This window comes from Struthio camelus, chromosome 2, assembly GCF_040807025.1.
Source record: "Struthio camelus isolate bStrCam1 chromosome 2, bStrCam1.hap1, whole genome shotgun sequence".
NCBI classification, from domain to species: domain Eukaryota; kingdom Metazoa; phylum Chordata; class Aves; order Struthioniformes; family Struthionidae; genus Struthio; species Struthio camelus.
In genome coordinates, this window is record NC_090943.1 from 21,749,259 (window position 1) to 21,768,422 (window position 19,164).

General features: G+C 36.9%; 1 protein-coding gene across 13 annotated transcripts in view; it reads right to left on the reverse strand.

Annotated features, from left to right (window-relative positions):
• MLLT10 (MLLT10 histone lysine methyltransferase DOT1L cofactor) overlaps nucleotides 1-19,164 on the reverse strand; it is a 147,712-nt gene that overhangs the window by 26,436 nt on the left and 102,112 nt on the right. For all 13 annotated transcript variants that reach the window (XM_068934587.1, XM_068934591.1, XM_068934590.1 and 10 more), the window contains one exon: nucleotides 7,148-7,323. In XM_068934587.1, coding sequence (XP_068790688.1) covers nucleotides 7,148-7,323 — 176 coding nt within the window. The remainder of the gene's footprint in view (nucleotides 1-7,147; nucleotides 7,324-19,164) is intronic.

Below are 19,164 nucleotides of genomic sequence, written 5' to 3' on the forward strand. Positions count from 1 at the left end.
AAGATTCGGAAACAGAAGTAGAATGAGGCCACACTAAAATTGAGAATATGATAGGCATAATTTGAGGCTACAATTGGAAACTCAGCAAGCAAAAAGAGTCAGGCACGTTCATTTTATTGTCCTATGAAAATGCCCGAATTTGCTGTCTGAAGACGCTACCAAAAAAAAAAAAAACACACACCAAACAAACTCAACTTTAATTTTCAGTAGAGTCTACTTGTTGAAGCTGTACTCTTGAATTCTCTTATAATTTCATCTGCAGACAATGTTCCACACCTGTTTTAGAAGGCATAAACAAGTCTTCTCCTGAAAATGCTCCTACTCTACCTGTTGGCAGGGATAAGAATTAAGAACAGAGATCATTTCCTGTATTTTCAATGATTTTCCTGTGGGTGCCAGAGTAGAAAAGGAAGAGGAGGAAACAGTTGCCTTGCTAGTATGCAAAAAATGAACACAACTGAACTATGAAAAGCAGAGAAAACCGAAATAGGAAACCAAAAATAGTGTAAACTAGTGACTCAGAGAAAGAGCAGGGGGCTACTTAGATACAGAGACCCAAAAAAAGGGACTAGAGTAATTCAGAAGGTAAGAAAATGAAACCACAGAAGGACAGAAGCGTCTGAAACCAGTCAGGTGCTCTACATCCAGAATCTGAAAAGATCTCAGGATTCCTGAGCTTTCACATTCCTCAAACAGTTAACAAATACCTCCAAATCTATTGAAAAAGTTAAGCCCTAATTCCATTTAAAAGCTGGATCACACAAAGGAGGATAACCACCAGTATATGCTTGCTTAAGAAAACCCTGCTGTTTCCCTACTGCTTCCAAGGGGAGTAAAGCCAAACCAACCTCAGGGATAATGGAAGTGATTTAAGCAAACTTATTTCACTTAGAATTGCAATTGAGTAGTTGTTATCTACCCTCCCAGCTACCACATCTCCACTATGCAGGCAGTAGTTTACCACACTATATTAAAGTGGACCTATCATGCCAAAAGTTAAATCCTGGACTAAACAGAGTAATGAAAAGCAACCATTCAGTTTTTCTTTCTCTGTGCATAAGAACTGCTGTTAAAGAAGCTTCTTTTCCTTCCCTCTATCAGCTGCTTCTGTGGTCAAGGAAGCTTAGTATTTCATGCAAGGATGGGAATTTAAGAAAATGAAACAAATTGCAGATGAAGCAGCTCAGTTTCATAAAAGAAAGATGACTCCACTAGTGAAAATATTTTTCTCCTTGTTCCAAGAAATAAAAAAAAAATCTGTTGGATTTTCTCTGTAAAACAGGTTAGTGTCATGTATGTCCAACATTGCTTCAAACTGCCTCCCTGTTATGCTTATATTGTCAGTAAAAAGCTTGGATACCATCACATGGGAGAAAAAAGAAAGATCAAGCAAGAATTTTATCATATTAAGTTTCCAAAATACAAAATATTCCTGAAAAACACATGGTAAACTGAGATTACTATAATGCAAAAATCACACTTGATTCATACAATAGCACCAAAGAGTTGGCATAGCTAGAAATCTTTAAAATAAAGAGCTCTATGTCTTAAAGAAACTACTACATGCAAATTCCATTCCCACTAAAAACACTATTGAAATTAAATGATGAGATCATGAAATGCATTTTTTTCTTAAATGGAATACAGTCTGAGATATGGCTTTAATAAATCAACAACTGGAAGTAAATTCCAGTCAAAAAAATCTTAACTTCTACTTCTGCAGTCTAATTCTGTGCTCTGAGTGCATACAGCAAACATTTTCTTCATTATAAAACACTAAACCCAATAAAATCAAACGAAAATTAAAGAAAAAAATTGCAATTACTATTTTCTGACTCTAAAAACTACCATTTCCTGACAAGCAGGATACAAGTCCTGCCATACAACAGCAAAAGATACTAAGGCACCTAGCTCATCACTTTTATTATGAATATTTTAATCATCAAGAAAAGCCTATCAGAAAGAGCAACACAGTAAACTGTCACAGAAAAAAAAACCAACAGGCTAACAGACATGTTCACTATGATTAAATATGAAACACAAGGAAATCTTTGCAGATGAGGCCAAACTCAGAATGGTGCAACTTGTGACTCAGTGCAAGAGGGAAAAATTAAGACGATATTCAAAATCCAAATGCAAGAAAGTGATTTTTCCTCAACAGAGCACACAACTTTCATGCAAAAGTTGAGAGAGACATTGCTGAGAGAAAAGATAGTAGTTTTTGATATACTAATTTGCTGTCACATGCAAAACAGGTAGTAATGACAAACAGGTAGAGAGGCTCAATCTACAGAAAACCAGGAACAAATATGTATGTATCATCTCTCATATACGTCTTTTTTCTTACATTTTTGCAGTTGTTAAATACATTGGTGTGCTCACTGAATTGAGCTGCATAACCTAGCAGAGGCTGAGCCCCAAAAAAGCACAGAAAAGGGGAAGGGGCACCCAAAAAAAAAATCACATTTCCAGCAAGCGTCCCAGCAATGATTTTTGCTAGACCACTGACTCCCACGTGGTGATGAATACCAACATTTAAATTCAGTTATGGCTCAGCATGGAATCCAAGCTAATAATCTCTTCTGGATTTAGCAGACTGGAATAAAAGTTTGGGGGTTGCATGAAGGGAGAAGAAAATGAGATGCAGAAGAAAAGATGATTGCAATGAGGCCAGTCTGAAAAACAAAAGAAAAAAAACACAACGAAAACAAAAAACCCCAACACACTCAGGCATACCAGACTACTGTGGGAAACATCCTACTAGAAAATAGAATCAAAAGCCAGGATTCATAGGATCCTTTTTTTAATCTTTAAGATAACTGTAATTTAGTTGTTGCAAGAAAGAGTAGCACTTGGGGGTACTGCTTTCTTTGTTTTTTAATCACTAGCTTTACATTTGTATACAAATTATTCAACAAGATAGGCATAGTAATATAATCTAATTTTCTCATTTTAAGACTGTTGCTTTCAGCTGCTTTTAAGTTTTTCTAATAGTATGGGCAAAATTTTCTGCATTAGATGCCTGCCATAACCTACTAGTCAAAATACTTCAGTGTTCTAAAGTCTATGGAAACATATTTTTTCCAAAGACCTTCTGTTTAGAATCTCCTAACACCCTTGCATTACAAAAAGATGAAAAATAAAACAAAACGAAATTTATAATCTTCCAAAAATCATAGTTTACAAACGCCTAGTAGAAATTAAAACTTTACAACTGAAGTCTTAGAAGACTGCACCCTCACAGAACACGTTCGAGGCTATTGCAATTTCCAGTACTACTCCAAGTGCGTGTCTGCCACCCTGACCGAATACCTGTGCAGCCAAGAGTCGGGCACTTAATCTCTTATAGTTTAAGAAAAAAAATTTTGGACTATTGCATAATTTTTATCTGCTGTAGAGACACAAGCTTCAATCTTAACTCATAACAACTGTAGGTATACCTATGATCTAATTTATTTTAATTTTCTCTTTTCTTAATTAGAACACTACTCAAAAAAGACATTAGCACTCCATTTTCTGAAGACTTGCATGGTCAAGAAGCGGGTAAACACTGAGAATTTATCTACAAGATACAAGAGCTTGTAAGCAGACACAGCACTCTGATGAAACTTAGCAGAACTAAGTACGTGAACCCCAATCCTTGAAGTATAATCAGTCATTTACAGTAACTGTATGGGAAAGTAGGTTCTCTTGATCAAGTCCCTTCAACTACTAATAAGGACCTCATAAAATGGAACTAAAAAAGACTGCCAGGATCCAGGAAAAATTAAAAGACATTATTGGTGGCCGTCATGATTTAACGTGAAATCAAACACACTTGCTAGTGGAAAGGCCTGCTTGGTATTCGCAAATCCTGAAAGCTGGAAAAAAGCAAACTCATCTCCCCGTTGCAATGACAGACAAAATGCCAATCCTAAACTTGAATCACGAAATAAAAGCATTTAACATTTTAAAATCCAAAATGCAAATCTATCCTTTCTCTTCCATATCAGAAAGTACTCTGTGAAATAATTTTCCCCATGAATGAGGAACTATGTCCATAGATCTTAGAGCCAATTAACAGTTCACTTCTTGCCACTACAGCTTTTTTGTTAAGACATCTCTCTGAATACTGATGAAACAGTAGAGTAAGAAAACAGAACAGTGACAGTCAGAGCAGTGTAGCCAAAACTGAACATTTCTATTATCCACCTGCTGGATGTTACTGGATGCTAGACAGAAAGGAAAAGTGCCAGTCTAACCACTAACAGTGAAGACAGGGAATACAGAAGGGAAAAAAACACTGGGATAACAACATAGCTGTCTCAGTTGCAGATCATAACCTAGAGACATGTGAAGTCACACAGCTTATCTTAAGTACAATGTTTGGTTGAAACATCAATGCTTGCCTAACAGCTGAGATGATGGAAGAACTCAGTTCAATGTTATATGTTGGCACTGTTGATACAGAGAAGGAAACCCAAAAACTATGTCCTTACAAATTTCCAATAGGCAAACACTAGCTACCAAAATACAGTCCTAGAATCACAGCAGTAGTGTAGGACTTCATTAATTCTCTGTGCAAACACAGGAATTCCCTTTTAAGTTTGTCAATCAAAACCTGTCACCATTTGAACCTCCCTTGATACTTCAAAACCGAAAGACTCTTTAAATGGTAGCAGCTGTGGATAAGCCCCTGACAACTAAATCTATGACCACTTGAAGACAAGTTACACTGACACAAGATACATGACTCCTCTGAAAAAAATCACAAGAAATTCACATCTCCCAAAAAACAAAGGCAAATCATGGACAGGAATTTCAGGCACTTAATTTACCTATGCAGGGCTCTCCAGCTCAGCTAAACACTAAGAGAAAATACACCTCATAGAGTATAATCTACCCGTTGGTGCTGACAGGAGGAGAAAGCACTACAGTACTTCTGCTCCTGACTGCTAAACATGCACTCTGTTCAACTGCCTTCTGAATCCACTTATCCTCTGGCAGAGTTTAACAACTAAATGGGTCAGTGCAAAGCCCTTGCTTATTTACCTTTTCCATGTCATTTGTGTTTTTATAGACCTTGGTCTTATCCCATCTCAGAGTCTCTTTTTCAGACCAAAGAGTCCTACGCTATTTAGTCTTTCCTTACACAGATGCTATTCCTGGACACTGTTCACTCCTGCTGCTCTTCTTGTACTTCTTCCAGGCCTATTGTATCTGTTTTGGATGAAGACTGTCTTTTCTCTTTAACTTGAATTTCACCTGCCCTCTTACTCTACCTTGTCAACATAAGGTGCTTAGGTCCTTCTGCAGTTTGTCACAGTTGACCCTCATGTCAGCTCACTGCATAACTTATCATCATCAGCAAACTTTACTTCTGTTCCTCTTCTTTTTCGAGATCGTTTATGAATATACTGAACTGCATACGAGGCAAAAACATTGATCCTTCTGAGACTGCAATGGTAAACCTCTCCACTGTGAAAATGGAACATCTGTTTTGTTGTTGTTGTGTCCTCCCTCTCCCCACCAGGTCTTTTAAGCAGCTACTGAATTACAACATGACCTTTCCCCTTATCTCCTGATTACTTATTTAAGCATCTTTGGTGAGTGATTTTGGGAAAGTCAAGAAAATGATATCAATACATGTATCCTTTGGCCACATCTTACTGAACAAAGAGCTCCAGTAGCTCACAACTTCCCTTTACAAAAGCTAACTTGGCTCTTCCCCAAAGCATCGTATTTTTTATTTATTTCTTTCAAATAGTTTCTGTCAATTTGTGCAATACAGATGTTGGGCTTACCCAATCTAAAAACTTGCGCCATATTAAGCCATCTTCCAGTCCTCTCGTATTCAGATAGTTTTAAACCAAGTCTGAAGAAGGGAAGTTGATATTGTACTCTTTCCTCCAGTGGGATATTAATAGGGTCTCTCTTTATTTGGCCACCTATTTTCATCAAACACGTAAGAAATCTATTTATTTTCTTCTGAAATTCAGTTATATTTGGGTGAAATTGGCCAACAGGTTTCAAAGTTACCAGAGAGAAGTTACATATAGACACGTTGTGATAGCACAAGCCTTGTTTCTTTAGCAAACCAGCCCAAAAAAGATTCCTTAAAAATATGATCTGCCACCTGCAAAGTTTCATTTGATATTGAAATGTATTCTATATTGGTACGCACTGAATATTTCTGTGATACATGTATTAAAAATATATAGTTACGTATTAAGCTAGATTTTAATTCTTCATGTTTTATATCCACTATTTTAAATCACTGTAGACACTATAAATTATAAACTGATGGCTTCTATGCAAACTGAAAGATAAATTTATCTATCTGTAAAACAGAGTCCCATCGGAGAAGGACAAATACAAGAAACACAGAAAGCGTAAAAACATCATTATGTGCAGTACAGCATTCCCTCATACACTCTAATCGTGTTGGCTTTCTACTACTAAAACTTCCTACTCCCTGCCCTTGACAAATGCAGTCTTGGCCAACATAAATCCATACAAAATGCTGCCATAAAGATAATTTTTCTGGCTCATTACTTTGACCACGTCACCCTTCGATTTGCACCCCTCTACTGACTCGCTCATCCCTTCACCATCAAACACAAACTACGTATCTTCCTTTGTAAGGCCTTTCAGATACAGAATTACAGCACATGTCATCTTTCATTTGCTATCAAGATATCAACCTCGGTCTCCTCTTTGCCTGTACTGGCCTTAGTTGTCAGTTTGTCAAATCTCCCAAGTCAACACCTTTTTACTCCATCTCATACCACCATTTTTATATGAAATACCCAGAAAGTTTCCCTGCTTTCCTGTCTTAAATCCTTGCTTAAAATACTGTTCTGATAACAGACAATGGTTAGAGTGCTGATGAACTGTAACCAGCATTAATGTTATTTGTCGTAATACAGTCATTATTACTATGTACTTCCACAGACCTTTTTAAAAAAACATTTCTAAATTCCACAAGGATGGGACTATGTAATATTACGATGAACTCCTAACCACTATAAGAACGTTTGCACAACAAATACAGTGCTTATTAATTAACCTATTTTCCAAATAAATGAAGGGTTTTTTTTTTTTTAAACATTGAAAATAAATAGATCAATAACATTGTTTGCTATCTTAAACTCTTCTGGTAATTTACCTGAGTCGCAGCAACAACAGTAGTTACAGAAGGCGCAGCTGAAGGTGATAGAGCTCCCACTTGCAAGTGGCTTGAAGCCTGCTGAGGTAAATGAGAACTGGAAACGGGAGTGCTAGATCCTGAGCCAGACACTGCATTTGGAAATGATACTGCTACATCATTGCTGCTAAAAATACCTGAAAAAAATTACAAAAACAATTACATGCATCTCTCTCTCTCTCTCTCCCCCTCCTCTGTTGTTTAGTAACCATGTAAATATGTAATAGAAAATTAATCAAGACAAATAAGATAACTTAATATACGATATAGAAATTTCCTGTGTTGAAATGCTAACCATGCTCAGAAGCACTCTTGTCATTTTACAATCCAGGAAACAGATTCAGTTTTAAGGTTTAATAAAATGTTTGCAATACATCAAATATTTATGTGCATTATGCTCAAATATTAACAGTAGCAGAATTTTTGGCTAAAATGCTTGCCTTCAGAGTCTGCTATCTGTGCTTATTGTTTCAATGAGCTACTATAAAAGTTTAAGTATATAAAGAATTAAGTATTGGGCTGTTTAACTGAACATAAAAGATTTGAATGAAAAATACTTCTTTACTTTAAAGCAAAACATTTCTGAACTACATACATTCAAAAACGTTGCAAGAGAATTTTGGCAACTAATAAAACAGTGCAGTTTTAGAAAAAAACTGACATCAAGTCTGAGAACAAAGTCCTCAGATTTGCTAGTAGAAGTGGTGACATTTCATTTATTCACAAACTAGAACTCCATCTGTGATCTAAGAAAGCTAGAGTAATATTTCTGCTAGCACAAACAACAAGTAAATGACTAAACATGTTAACATTAGTCAGACTTGTACGTTAGCAATTTGAATAGGAGAGTTCATACCCCTCTGTGAAGCCATTACTTCTGTTCATCTACATGCAGGGTAAAGTTGGTTATATAGGTCAGGAAAATCCCTATTGACCAGAAGCCCAGGACAAGAAGTAGTACCTGTCTATGAAACTGTTAGGCTCCACGTGCATTAGATAAGTGAGCTGTCAGCTGGCCAAGGAATATCAAGCATGGTAGCACTGAACTGCAGTTAGAGGAAGAGTGCCACAGGGAGTAAACAGAAGTAGAATGAACATGGTTAGATCAAAAAAAAAGCAACAGGATTGAAATGCCAGTTAGAAGGCAAAGGGTGGAGCTAGTTTGTCACTCACACAAATGATCTGAAGAAGGCAGCGACAAGAAGATATGCAATGTTAAATACCACTCTCCACCCAGCATTCTTTCTGAGCACAGACACAGTCAAGGAAGACTGAGATCATCCAACCCCACACATACTACGCAAACACTGATGCATCTTAAATTTCCTGCCTCTTTAACTGTCAAGAAAAGCTGAAGAGAAAACCAGTAGTCAGACTCATCACAGAAAGAAGAGCTAAAAAACTCAGGTAAAGACATATTTGGAAAGCGGTCATTTTTTCGTCTGCCTAATCTAGATTAGTCATTTGTTCTAATCTTCTCCCCAATCTCTTCATCACAGCTCAATTCCATACCAGCTCCTCTTTTCTCCTTCCATTTTTCTCCTCCTTTCTCAGCTTATCTACCTCTTCTCCTTTTTTCGTCACCATCCCGGAAATCTACAACTATGGAATTGCTAGCAGTTAAGATCCTCAACATATTCACACTGTTATGTCCTTTCTCCAACTACATCTGTCTCATCTAACTAGACAGTAAATTATGTATTCTGCTCTAGATTTGTCTCTCCACACTGCCAAAACAAATATAATTAATGGAGAGTTGTGCTACTGACTCTATTCTTCAGTGCTATATCAGCAATCATAAAAGCTAAAAAATAACCCTGCCTCCTTAAAAGGATGAAATCTGCTTTAGAACAAAGATTTTAAATTAATTAAAAAAAAAAAAAAACAAGGGGGGGGGGGAGGATATTCTCCTCCCTGCATTCTGTACAGTTATTTAAAACTACAAAAGCTACAAAATTACTTTAAAAAGATGAGATTCTCATGCAACTACTTTGTTCCAGGAGCTGTCACTTTAAGGTGGAAAGAAAAAATGAAATATCACAAGACTTATGATCAAATCATAAGAGCTGGTCTCCCTAAGCGCTATCATTCTCATAAAACAACAATGACAACGAGTGGAGAAAATGATGAAATTTTCAGTGAGAGTCAAGTAATAACAAAGATAGATATTTTGCCAGAAAAAGAACTCCAAATTTCTAAAGCACGCTATTGTAGTTTTTCTTAACTTTCAGAACCTTGCATGTTTAATAACTGCAGAGCTTCTGCTTCTATTTCAATTGTAAGGTTTATTCTTCCTCTTAAAAATACAACTCTAGAATGCAAGTAGATAATTATAAAATCACGGGCATAAAACTACTTTAGAAGACAGACAAGCAATAAACTTATTTGCCAGTGGAACAAGGTTTTGTTTTTTGTTTTTTATTTAAATATAAGAAGCTCATTATTTGTTGCTGTTGCAAACGATAGGACAAAGGACCTATCCACATATTCTCCTTGGGCTAAGTATTTTCATTTAGCAATACCTTACATAATACGTAAGTACATGCACTTTCTGGAACCATTCATGTAACCAAGATACTATTTCATGAAACCACTCGAATAAGAACTGGACGCTGAACATGCAAATCAATCTTTGATTTTCACACCATTTCAAAAATACCTGCATAAAACTGTGCACATATCATGTTAGAAAGCCAAGAAAGAAGATATTTATAATGTCTCAGTTACATCAAGTTGTCCTTTTGGTTTTTCAGGAGATAAATCAATCACTTTCTGAATCAGCAAAGAATAATAAGGAAAGCCTGAACATAAATCAAAGTTATGTTAAAACACATTTAAAAACTTAAAGTACTTCCCACACTACAGAAAAGCTAAACAGTCACAACCTGTGATGAAATACATTGTGTAATTTGCAAGAAGCCCAAGTAGCATGCTGTTAAATATAATCTTAATAGTTTAAAATAGGACATAATTGTTTAACTGCTGATACACATGGAAACAGGCATGTAACTCTTTTGGGGGTAAAATCTGATTATCCTTAACACTGCTAACATAGTTCTCAAACATGATTTCAGGGTCTGAGAGGGAAAAGAAAAAAAGGAAAAACAAAAGATGTACAGCCTGCATTGCTCAAGTGAAACACTTAATAAAAGGCAACTGCAAAACTCTGGACAAGAAATACCTGCCTGCTCAGCACAGAAGTATATTACTACAGAGAAAGGAACAGAGCAGATCATGCAGATCGAGGAAAAAAAAAACAAAAACGAAAAAACCCCACACAACTTTTTGCTGATAATCAATGATGAAATAGATAATACAGGAAATAAAAAAACTTCAAGAATAGTGAGAAAGAGTATAAATGGGCTCAAATCAGAACTAGCTGTCCTAAACTTAGACCGTGCAGCAGTTAACATACATCATGAAGCAGCATGCAGAACAACTTTAGTGATTTTATTCAAAATCTCAAAAAGAAGGAGTTCCATGAGCAAAAGAATTAATAAAGCAGATGAACTTCTGGCTTTCAATAGCTTTGCATCTCAAGGATGATATCAACACACTGGGCTCCCTCATCATGATCCCTTCATCTAACTGCAAAATTCCCAGTTCTTACATTTTCTAACACTATAGCCCCCTCTTCACATTTTCTTCCTACGCAGGTAATTTCCTAGTTGAACGAGGAAAAAAAAAAAAAAAAAAAAGGCTACAGTTGTACGGGGTCAAAGCTTACTGAGGGCCAAAATCAAGATAGCCACCATGTATGAAGCACTGCTTTCTTAGGAAACTAGAAAAAAAATTCTCTCTACCATAAAGCTGTATTTTCTTTTTGAAGCCATTACCTTGAAACTCTTGGAACAGTTCTGCGACTATGACAAGAGTAAGTTATTTTGGAGGTATCTATCATAGTTGGCTGCTCCTAGTATTTTGCAAAAACTTTAGGACGAGCATAGGCTGGTCTACGAGTTTTTAGAAATGTAAACTTACAAGCCTGTAAGAGATGCACATAACTACAGACCCTAAGATTTCCCTTCCTATCTTGGTGGGAGGTGAGAGAGAAGAGAAAAATAAGTTAAAAGGGACTTCTAGGGGAATTCACAAATATAAAAAGAAAACTTGACTCCTAAGAGTAAGACCTTCCTTACAAAATCTGAAGCTGTATATACATTTTCAGTATCTTCACTTCCTATGGCGATTTCAAGAACTTCCCCCTTAAAAACACGACAACTTTCTATATCGAGTAAGATGAAAAAGTGCCTTTGAACATAGTTGCCTGTAAAGCAGCAAGTAAACATTTAGAAAAATTGATTAGATAATTTACTTTCTTTTCCTTTAAACAAGCAAGAACACGTTCCTTCCCAACAGGATGTAACAATAGAAAAATTAACCCACAATTTGTCATTTTCCATTATGGATAAAATAATAGCAAATAGGTTAATGTGATGCCATAATCTTAAAAGATAACAAAGAGAAAGCTGGGTTTCAGACTGCCAAACTAGCAACAGTATTTCATTTCATTTTATCCGAGGTAATGAAACTATGGCCTGATGCTAGGGCCATCTGGTTTCCTTCCTTCATGAAGAGATCTTAAGTTTAAGGATCAAATAATCTGCTTTCCTTCTGCTGATGAGCTTAGCGGCAGAGTTTAATTTCAGACAGGTTTTTGCAAGATTCTAAAGTAACAGTTCTTGAGGTGTAGGAAAATAATAGTTATTTATCCGCAACCTCATAACAAGCCAGTATGTCCCTTCCTTTCAGTGACTGGGAGTTGTTGTTGTTTTTTTTTTTTCCCATCGTGGCACACCAGCCGCATTCAGAGAGCAATAGTCAATGTCCTCCTTTCATGAAAGGCATTCTGCTTCCTTTTCATGATGAGGTAGAAGGAAAAAAGAGCTCTCAGATCTGCAGTACCCAAAGAATACATGCTGCTGAGGGCAGAGGGGAAGGAAGAAACAAAATGTATGTAAATATATTTTCAAAATGGAACAACTATTCTAGTTTCATAACTATTGACAATTGACTGATTACCAAAATTATTCCCTTTGAAAATACTGTATGGATTGGATTTATGGCCAAAGATCAAAATGTCTGACAAGAATCTCCAAACAACTGAGGAACACAAATCTGCATGACAATGTCACACACACTATGAATCATAGTGATTTAAAGACGAGGTCATATGGTGTTCAAATATAGCATAGGCCTGAAGTCTCCTACCAGGATTCATTAAAATTAATCCCAACTTTGTGATGCTTCAACCAGCAAAAGGCGTCCAAGTCATTCTCTTCTACCTACTTCCATTCCTACCTTCATGATCCTGGCCTCACTAACAACCATCTCTATCCTTTCAAGAATTTATACAATAACCAGCAAAGGGTGAGGGTATAGGGATCAGAACTGATCCATGGGGCTATCACAATGGTCTAATATTCTGTTCACTTAGTCCCACCTGCTATAGCCAACAATGTTATTTTACATTTGACCTAACACTCATTAATGACTACTACACTTATGCCAGTAACAGCACAGAACTCGCTCTTCAGTAGGTGTTACACTGATGAATACGTATACTGGCTAACAGGAAACAACTTGTTTGAGCTGTTTTAATCAGTTTAGTCGATATAACAGTTCTCATTTAGACTTTTAATTCCATATGTGTGCTTTTAAGTACAAGATTTCAAAACTCTTTAAACCACTGTCAGAAGATTGCGGCTTGCTGGTGCAAGCGGCGTGGCCGCTCTTACTTTGAATTAATATCCAAGCTGCTATAGGTCTTTCACTGCAGCCCTCCATAGTAGAAAGGCTTGAAAACACATTTTTCACAGCCCGGCCAAGGTAGATTTGCTCATTGGGAGGAGGGGAATATGAGGATGCAGATAAATGACACACCGGGCTAGGAATCTGAGGAGAGCTACACCACTGTTTATCCAGCCCAGTGCACGTTATCTCTAATAGTGGCAACAGCCACTGCCCGAGGAGAAGCACAAGAAAAAGCATGAAGTAAGCATGAAGCCCTTGAATATTCTGCCAGCCGCTAGAAATCTATGACTAAAGGATTCTGAGCTTGAGGAACGGTCCTTGAGGAACGGTCTTTCACCACCCCACCCCCCAGATAAATTTGTTCCAATACTTTCTGAACCAAGGTAAATTTCCACATCATGTCCCCTGACAAAGCTATTCCAACTGTGTGTTTTGGGAAAAAGATTTCCTTTCATTTGTTTCAAGTCTGGCAGTCTGCTAAATTCCACTGTGCTATTCTGGATCAATGTCGGAAGCACAGGAAAAATGGGGATGAGAGCAGAGATGCACAGGACACTAAGGCTTACCATGCAGGAGAAGAAATCATTTAGGCAAAATTAAAAGAAAAGGGTCAACATTAGGGGAGAAGAGACTGCAGGAGTTGAAGGCAGCTTGGGAGAAAGGGGGACCCAGTATAGAAATGGGTTTGGGAGGAGTGGGGAGCACTCACACGTTACAGTAGAAAAAGCAGAGAAGCATACCTGTAGGGGTATGGGAGACAATTCATTTTGTAAAAGAAGCTCTGAATCCTTCAAGAAATTCCAAGGTAATTTTCCATTTTTTCAATCAAAAAATAGGTTAGAAGAGAACATGCGTTTCTAGCTCACATGCTCTAACCCAGTAAAATAACTCTGTACACTCTTCTGGGATACGTGCAGGAAACATCAATGACAAACCAAAACATAAATCTTTCCTGGTTTCTCTCACCAAAAGCACTCAAAATCACTAACTGAATGGATTCTCCAAACATCTCAGTGCCTGTAACTTTGCCTTTTTACTTTTTTTTATCTAGTTTCTTATTGCAGAGCGTTTCCTTGTACTTTTACTTGGGCTGTACGGTCTTCTTCCCATCACATGACTGATATTAGGTTGTTCACATAAATAGATTCAGACACCCTCACTTATCATATTATTTTGATCAGATGACAGGCTTCCATTATACCCTTCCAACGCCTCCAGAAATACACTACGTGGTCTGGCCTGACTAAAAGAAATTTAGGAGCACGTGTCTTGTTGGTTCAGAGTTTGCACCGCTGAAACTTGTGCAGCTGTTTATAAGCTAACTCCAGAAGGTATCAGAGTCTATTGAATACATTTGTTATAAAGTATCACAAAGAGAGAGGAAGTGTGGAATGCCGAGATGATATTGCGCTGGGCTTGTACCAAACAATTTTTAGGGGACTGTCGGTCTCTCCCTTTTTTTTCCTGCAGAAACATCTTTAATTAGGAATTACAGCAAGCAATTGTCCAATAGCATAACTACACGCTTCATTTTAGAGAAGAAGGAAAGCCAGCATCTTACTCTATGAATTTTCTTTCTTTATTCACTTTTGTGCTATATATACACACTAAAAATCCCCCTGATAAAAGCATTAACAGAGATAATTCTAACGAAAGTTTGCTAGTTGGTTTTTGAGCATGAATATCCAGAGCTTGAATCCCCAGAACAAATCTTTGAGATGCTTTATAACAGCCTGTTTAAGGTTCACATACACAATTATTTCAGGTTTATGAAATAAGACACGCTTATCAGGAATTTAATGCTTGCTCTAATATGCTTCAACAAGTTTTGAAGTACTCTTCTGGAATAAGATCGATAAGATCCAGAGCTCCATGATCAAATTTGATACACACACGCTTAGAACTACAGGAAAGACCTGTTGTTCAAATATTTCACAGTAGGGAAAAATCTTTGCAGGAAGATTAAGTTAGATATGGAAGAATAACTGATAAAGAAAGATTATAATTTTTATTTAGATGTTGATTTTTGTCACTATGAGCCAGGACATATATCTTATGTTACTGCAATAGTGTGCATGCGTGTATATATATTTACACACACGCGCATATATATATATATATATATATATATATGTAAAAGCATAAGGCTCATTACGCAAGTATGCCAGAGTACGAGCATGCCATTTGTATCTAAGCTGCCTGTTGATTCCCAGGAAGACCTTACTGCATTAGCTTAAGGTATCTGAAAACCTATCACAGCTTCAAAATTTGTCTGACACCCATCTATCTCAATGCCATAGAAGTAAAAATCAATGTAAGCACTAGAATCCTCTTTACTCTTAGCAGAGTACAGTCTTTTTAAAAGAATTTCTATGTCTAAAGTTCTTTCTCCCTTTCCGGATTCCAGTGTTTTGAAGTTGGTGCCTTTGAAGGCAGGATCCCTGACTGAGCCAGAATTTTGGAAAACAGGGACTTTAGAGAGGCTAAAATGAGTAACAGTGGGAACTGAACTATGATTAGTTATTTCTGGTTGTGGGGAACAGCTGTTGCCTTAACTGCTGAAAGACTACATAGCAGTTTATCATCAACAACTAACACTTTAAAGAGGAATTTCAGAAACTCATAGTGAGCCCATTATACCTCAGGTTGCAGCATCTGACAACTTAACAGTAAGACTCCATTATTCAATACTCTGAAAAAATACCAAAAAATAAAATCAGCAGAGAGGATCTGTTTCAGGCTGTCTTTATAATTTGCCTTTCTCTTCCCTTCTTTAAATTTATGTGGTTTAGCTGAGAAACACTACTGTCCCCATGCTTCACCACAGGCACGTATGCCTTTCTATCAACTCTGTAAATGTCTGTCTAAATTTGGCTATATTGAAAAATTTTTTAACTCATCCATTTTTCAGTTTAACAATTATCTTGTTAAAAAATAAAAATCACAGCACATGTGCTAAATTTTGCCTGCATTAATGCTGAGGCCAAGTCTGCAGAACTGAAAGCTTCCTTTGCAAATGCACTGTCTTCTAAAGATGACTGGAGTGCCAGAATTTGGGGCACAATGACAACCTGTTCTGTGCTACAACTCCCACCACAACAACTCACGAATTAAGAGTAAGATGAAACAAGCAAAAACTCAAAGAACTGAGAACAGGAACAAGAAAGAAAATGGACAGAAAACAGAATGAGCAAGAAGAGAAATAGCCAGAGAAAGAATACAACAAACCACTACAATTCACCGCTAGCTCTAACATGAAATTATAATCTTCATCATTTGCTACATTTAGTATGCACTAAATCCCCCAACAGACACGCACGTCTGCATCCCCTCTTCCTGCTTTCCAGTGGTAGGCCCATAAAGATGATGTAGAATGTAAGAAGCTTCAGAGTCAAAAAGTTTGACTCTAAGGTCCAAAAGTAAGACTGAGAAGGACAAAACATGAAATAGGTCCAAAAGTAAGACTGAGAAGGACAAAACATGAAATTCTCACACTACGAATTGGAGTGAAAGCTTTGCATTTATCTCAACTGCAATTTTTATCATTGTTTCTTTTTACATGTTAAAAAAGAAAAAGTTGGCAAAAATATCTACCAAAATTAAGTAGCCTAGGAGTAAGGACTTAAGCTTTATACTTGCAAAACCTTAGCGCATCACTTCTGTCTTCAACTATCTTGACTCCATTTTATTAAGAACGATACCTTTATTAAAAGATACAGTTTGCATTACTCTTCTCTAGTTCCCCTTTCTAACCAACCTTTTCAAAAGTGTTCAAGTCTTTGGCGATCATCTTTTCCCCCTTCACACTCTATCAGCATCAAATTCAATTGACTGGCTTTGACCACCACCTTTATACTAACAGATATCCAATGAACTTCTCTGCTCCAAGGCTGTATTTGTCACCATTCAACCCAAAATTCCTGGGTTTTTTTCCTTTTGATGCCTTCTTGCTAATGTGTAGCCAACTTCAATTCTATGCAACTATAAACGAGCTCCTGGGGCCTCCTGCCCCCATCAAAAAAATCTTACAATGCTGTTGTCCTTGTTGTCTTCTGGACCCATAATCTGAATATGCTGTTGGAGTAAACTATCTTCCTAGATTTAAGAATTACGTCAAGCCAAAATATTTTCTTTTCATCCTAGATACAAGTGGCAACATCTTTCCTTGCTGCTCATATTACAAAAATCTCTGCCTTCCCTCATTGATTTTATCTGTATACATGCCCCCATCAAAACAAGAGTATGCAACAAAACTGCAAAGACCAGGGTGGGGGGAGGGAGAGGTGGGACACGGCAGACTTTAAAATCTTATCGAGACAAGAAAAGGGAAGGTGGAAGGGGAGGGAAATCAGGCAAAGTTTAGATAAAAACACTATCCAAACACTGTTCTAAAGCAAACACATAGGTAATGTTATGCTGCCCCCAATATCGGGTTCAAAATGTATAACCATACAAAGCATTATTATTACTTGACAATAAAGAAAACAATATTAAGCAACTTCTTTTTTCTACGCCCTTCCAACTTCTATGCTGGAGTTAAGAATACACAGTCAGGTTAAAAAAAGAAAAAGAAATCAGAAGCGCAATGTGGAATCAAATGGTCACAAATGGCATTGCATCAATTTCTGTTCTGCACTCCACTGTGAACCTATACCTCTTCAACATGAAACAGCGAAAAGGCTCTGCTTATAAAACAGCAGAAACTCACCAAGTCCAAATTCAGCACACACTGTCAGATACCCTTCAGATGTTTTATTTTTGTTCAGAAAAATGGTGAACTTGCTTTCCTTCATCACAAAGCTGGTTCAGAGCACTGTATACCTGGGAGAGTGAGAGGGAAACCCTATATCAAAAGGAAAAGCTAAACCTATTTTACTAAAGTAAAGCAAATCTAGAGAAATTTCAATATTTCTCACATGTAGACTATGAAATATGAATTTAAATGTAATATTAAACTGAAAATCTTTACGACCCGCCACTACAGACATCTGCCTAACAGATGTAATTCATGGCTCCAACAATGCGAAAAGCAAAGGGCTTATAAAACCATCATGATTGCTAGCTTAACATGCAAAGAATTTCACCATGCAAAAATTTAAATATTTAAATGCTTTTGCATATGCTGAACAGTGAGTTGATACAATTTGCAGTATGTACACCACTGCTCTTCCAACATACACACATATAACTATGAGAAAATCATTCTATTTGGCCAACACCACTGGATAAAAACTTCTAAGTTTTTATTACTAGATCACCTGACACCAGTTAAACATAAAATAAAGAAATAATCTTGATCGCCTTCGAAACTAACCTCCTAAGAAGGTTTTACCTGTAAACGTTCCCTCCTAAATCTTTCAGTAACTCGTTAATATAGTTACGTTTATTTCCTACAAATGAACAAAAGTCTTGAAAAAGTAAACCGAGTTCTAATTTAGTAAGATACATTTCAATTCCACTGGCTATGAGTGAATACAAGACCAGAGGTACAAAGCCAATACTGAACACTAAAGGGAAAGAGCAATTAGTGCCCGATACATTAAAGATGCAGTATTTCTCCCTCTGAAATTGATAGTACCGTCACCAGTGACAGAAACGGGCAGCACTGGGCTGTCAGAACAAAGAATGGACAAAACAAGGATACCTTCACATGCATTATTTGTAGTAATATAAGTAGTCAGGAAGTAAGTGGGAGAATGCCTGAGGTAGACACCACTGTAACACACCCATGAATGGAACACAGAAGAAGAACTAGAAACACTATTCATGAAATTAAAGAAAAGAATCTCAGAACTAGAATAAAACTGTTATCATTTTACTGCTCACATACAAAAAGATCATAAAAAGAAAACTGAGGAACTATTGACCTATCAGGCTCCTGCAGACAATCTACAAAGTTTTCACTCAAGTACCGAACAATTGACTCACTGCAGACCTGTATTTCACCCAATCAATAGAATATGCAGACCTTCAATCAGGTTTTTCCACAAAAGGCTACCCTTTGTGATAAATGAACCTCTGAAAAAGATTCTAATATAACTTACCATTATGTATGGTATTCATCAACTTCGAGAAAGCTTTTGAGTTAGGAGAAAAAGGGCTTCATGTTAAGATCATGTTTAACAGGCACACAAAAGAATATATGTAGAGACAGGAATTTCAGTGAACAATAATATACCTGAATACATCTTTCTTGTATTAGAGCTCTGATCATTTGCAGTAGC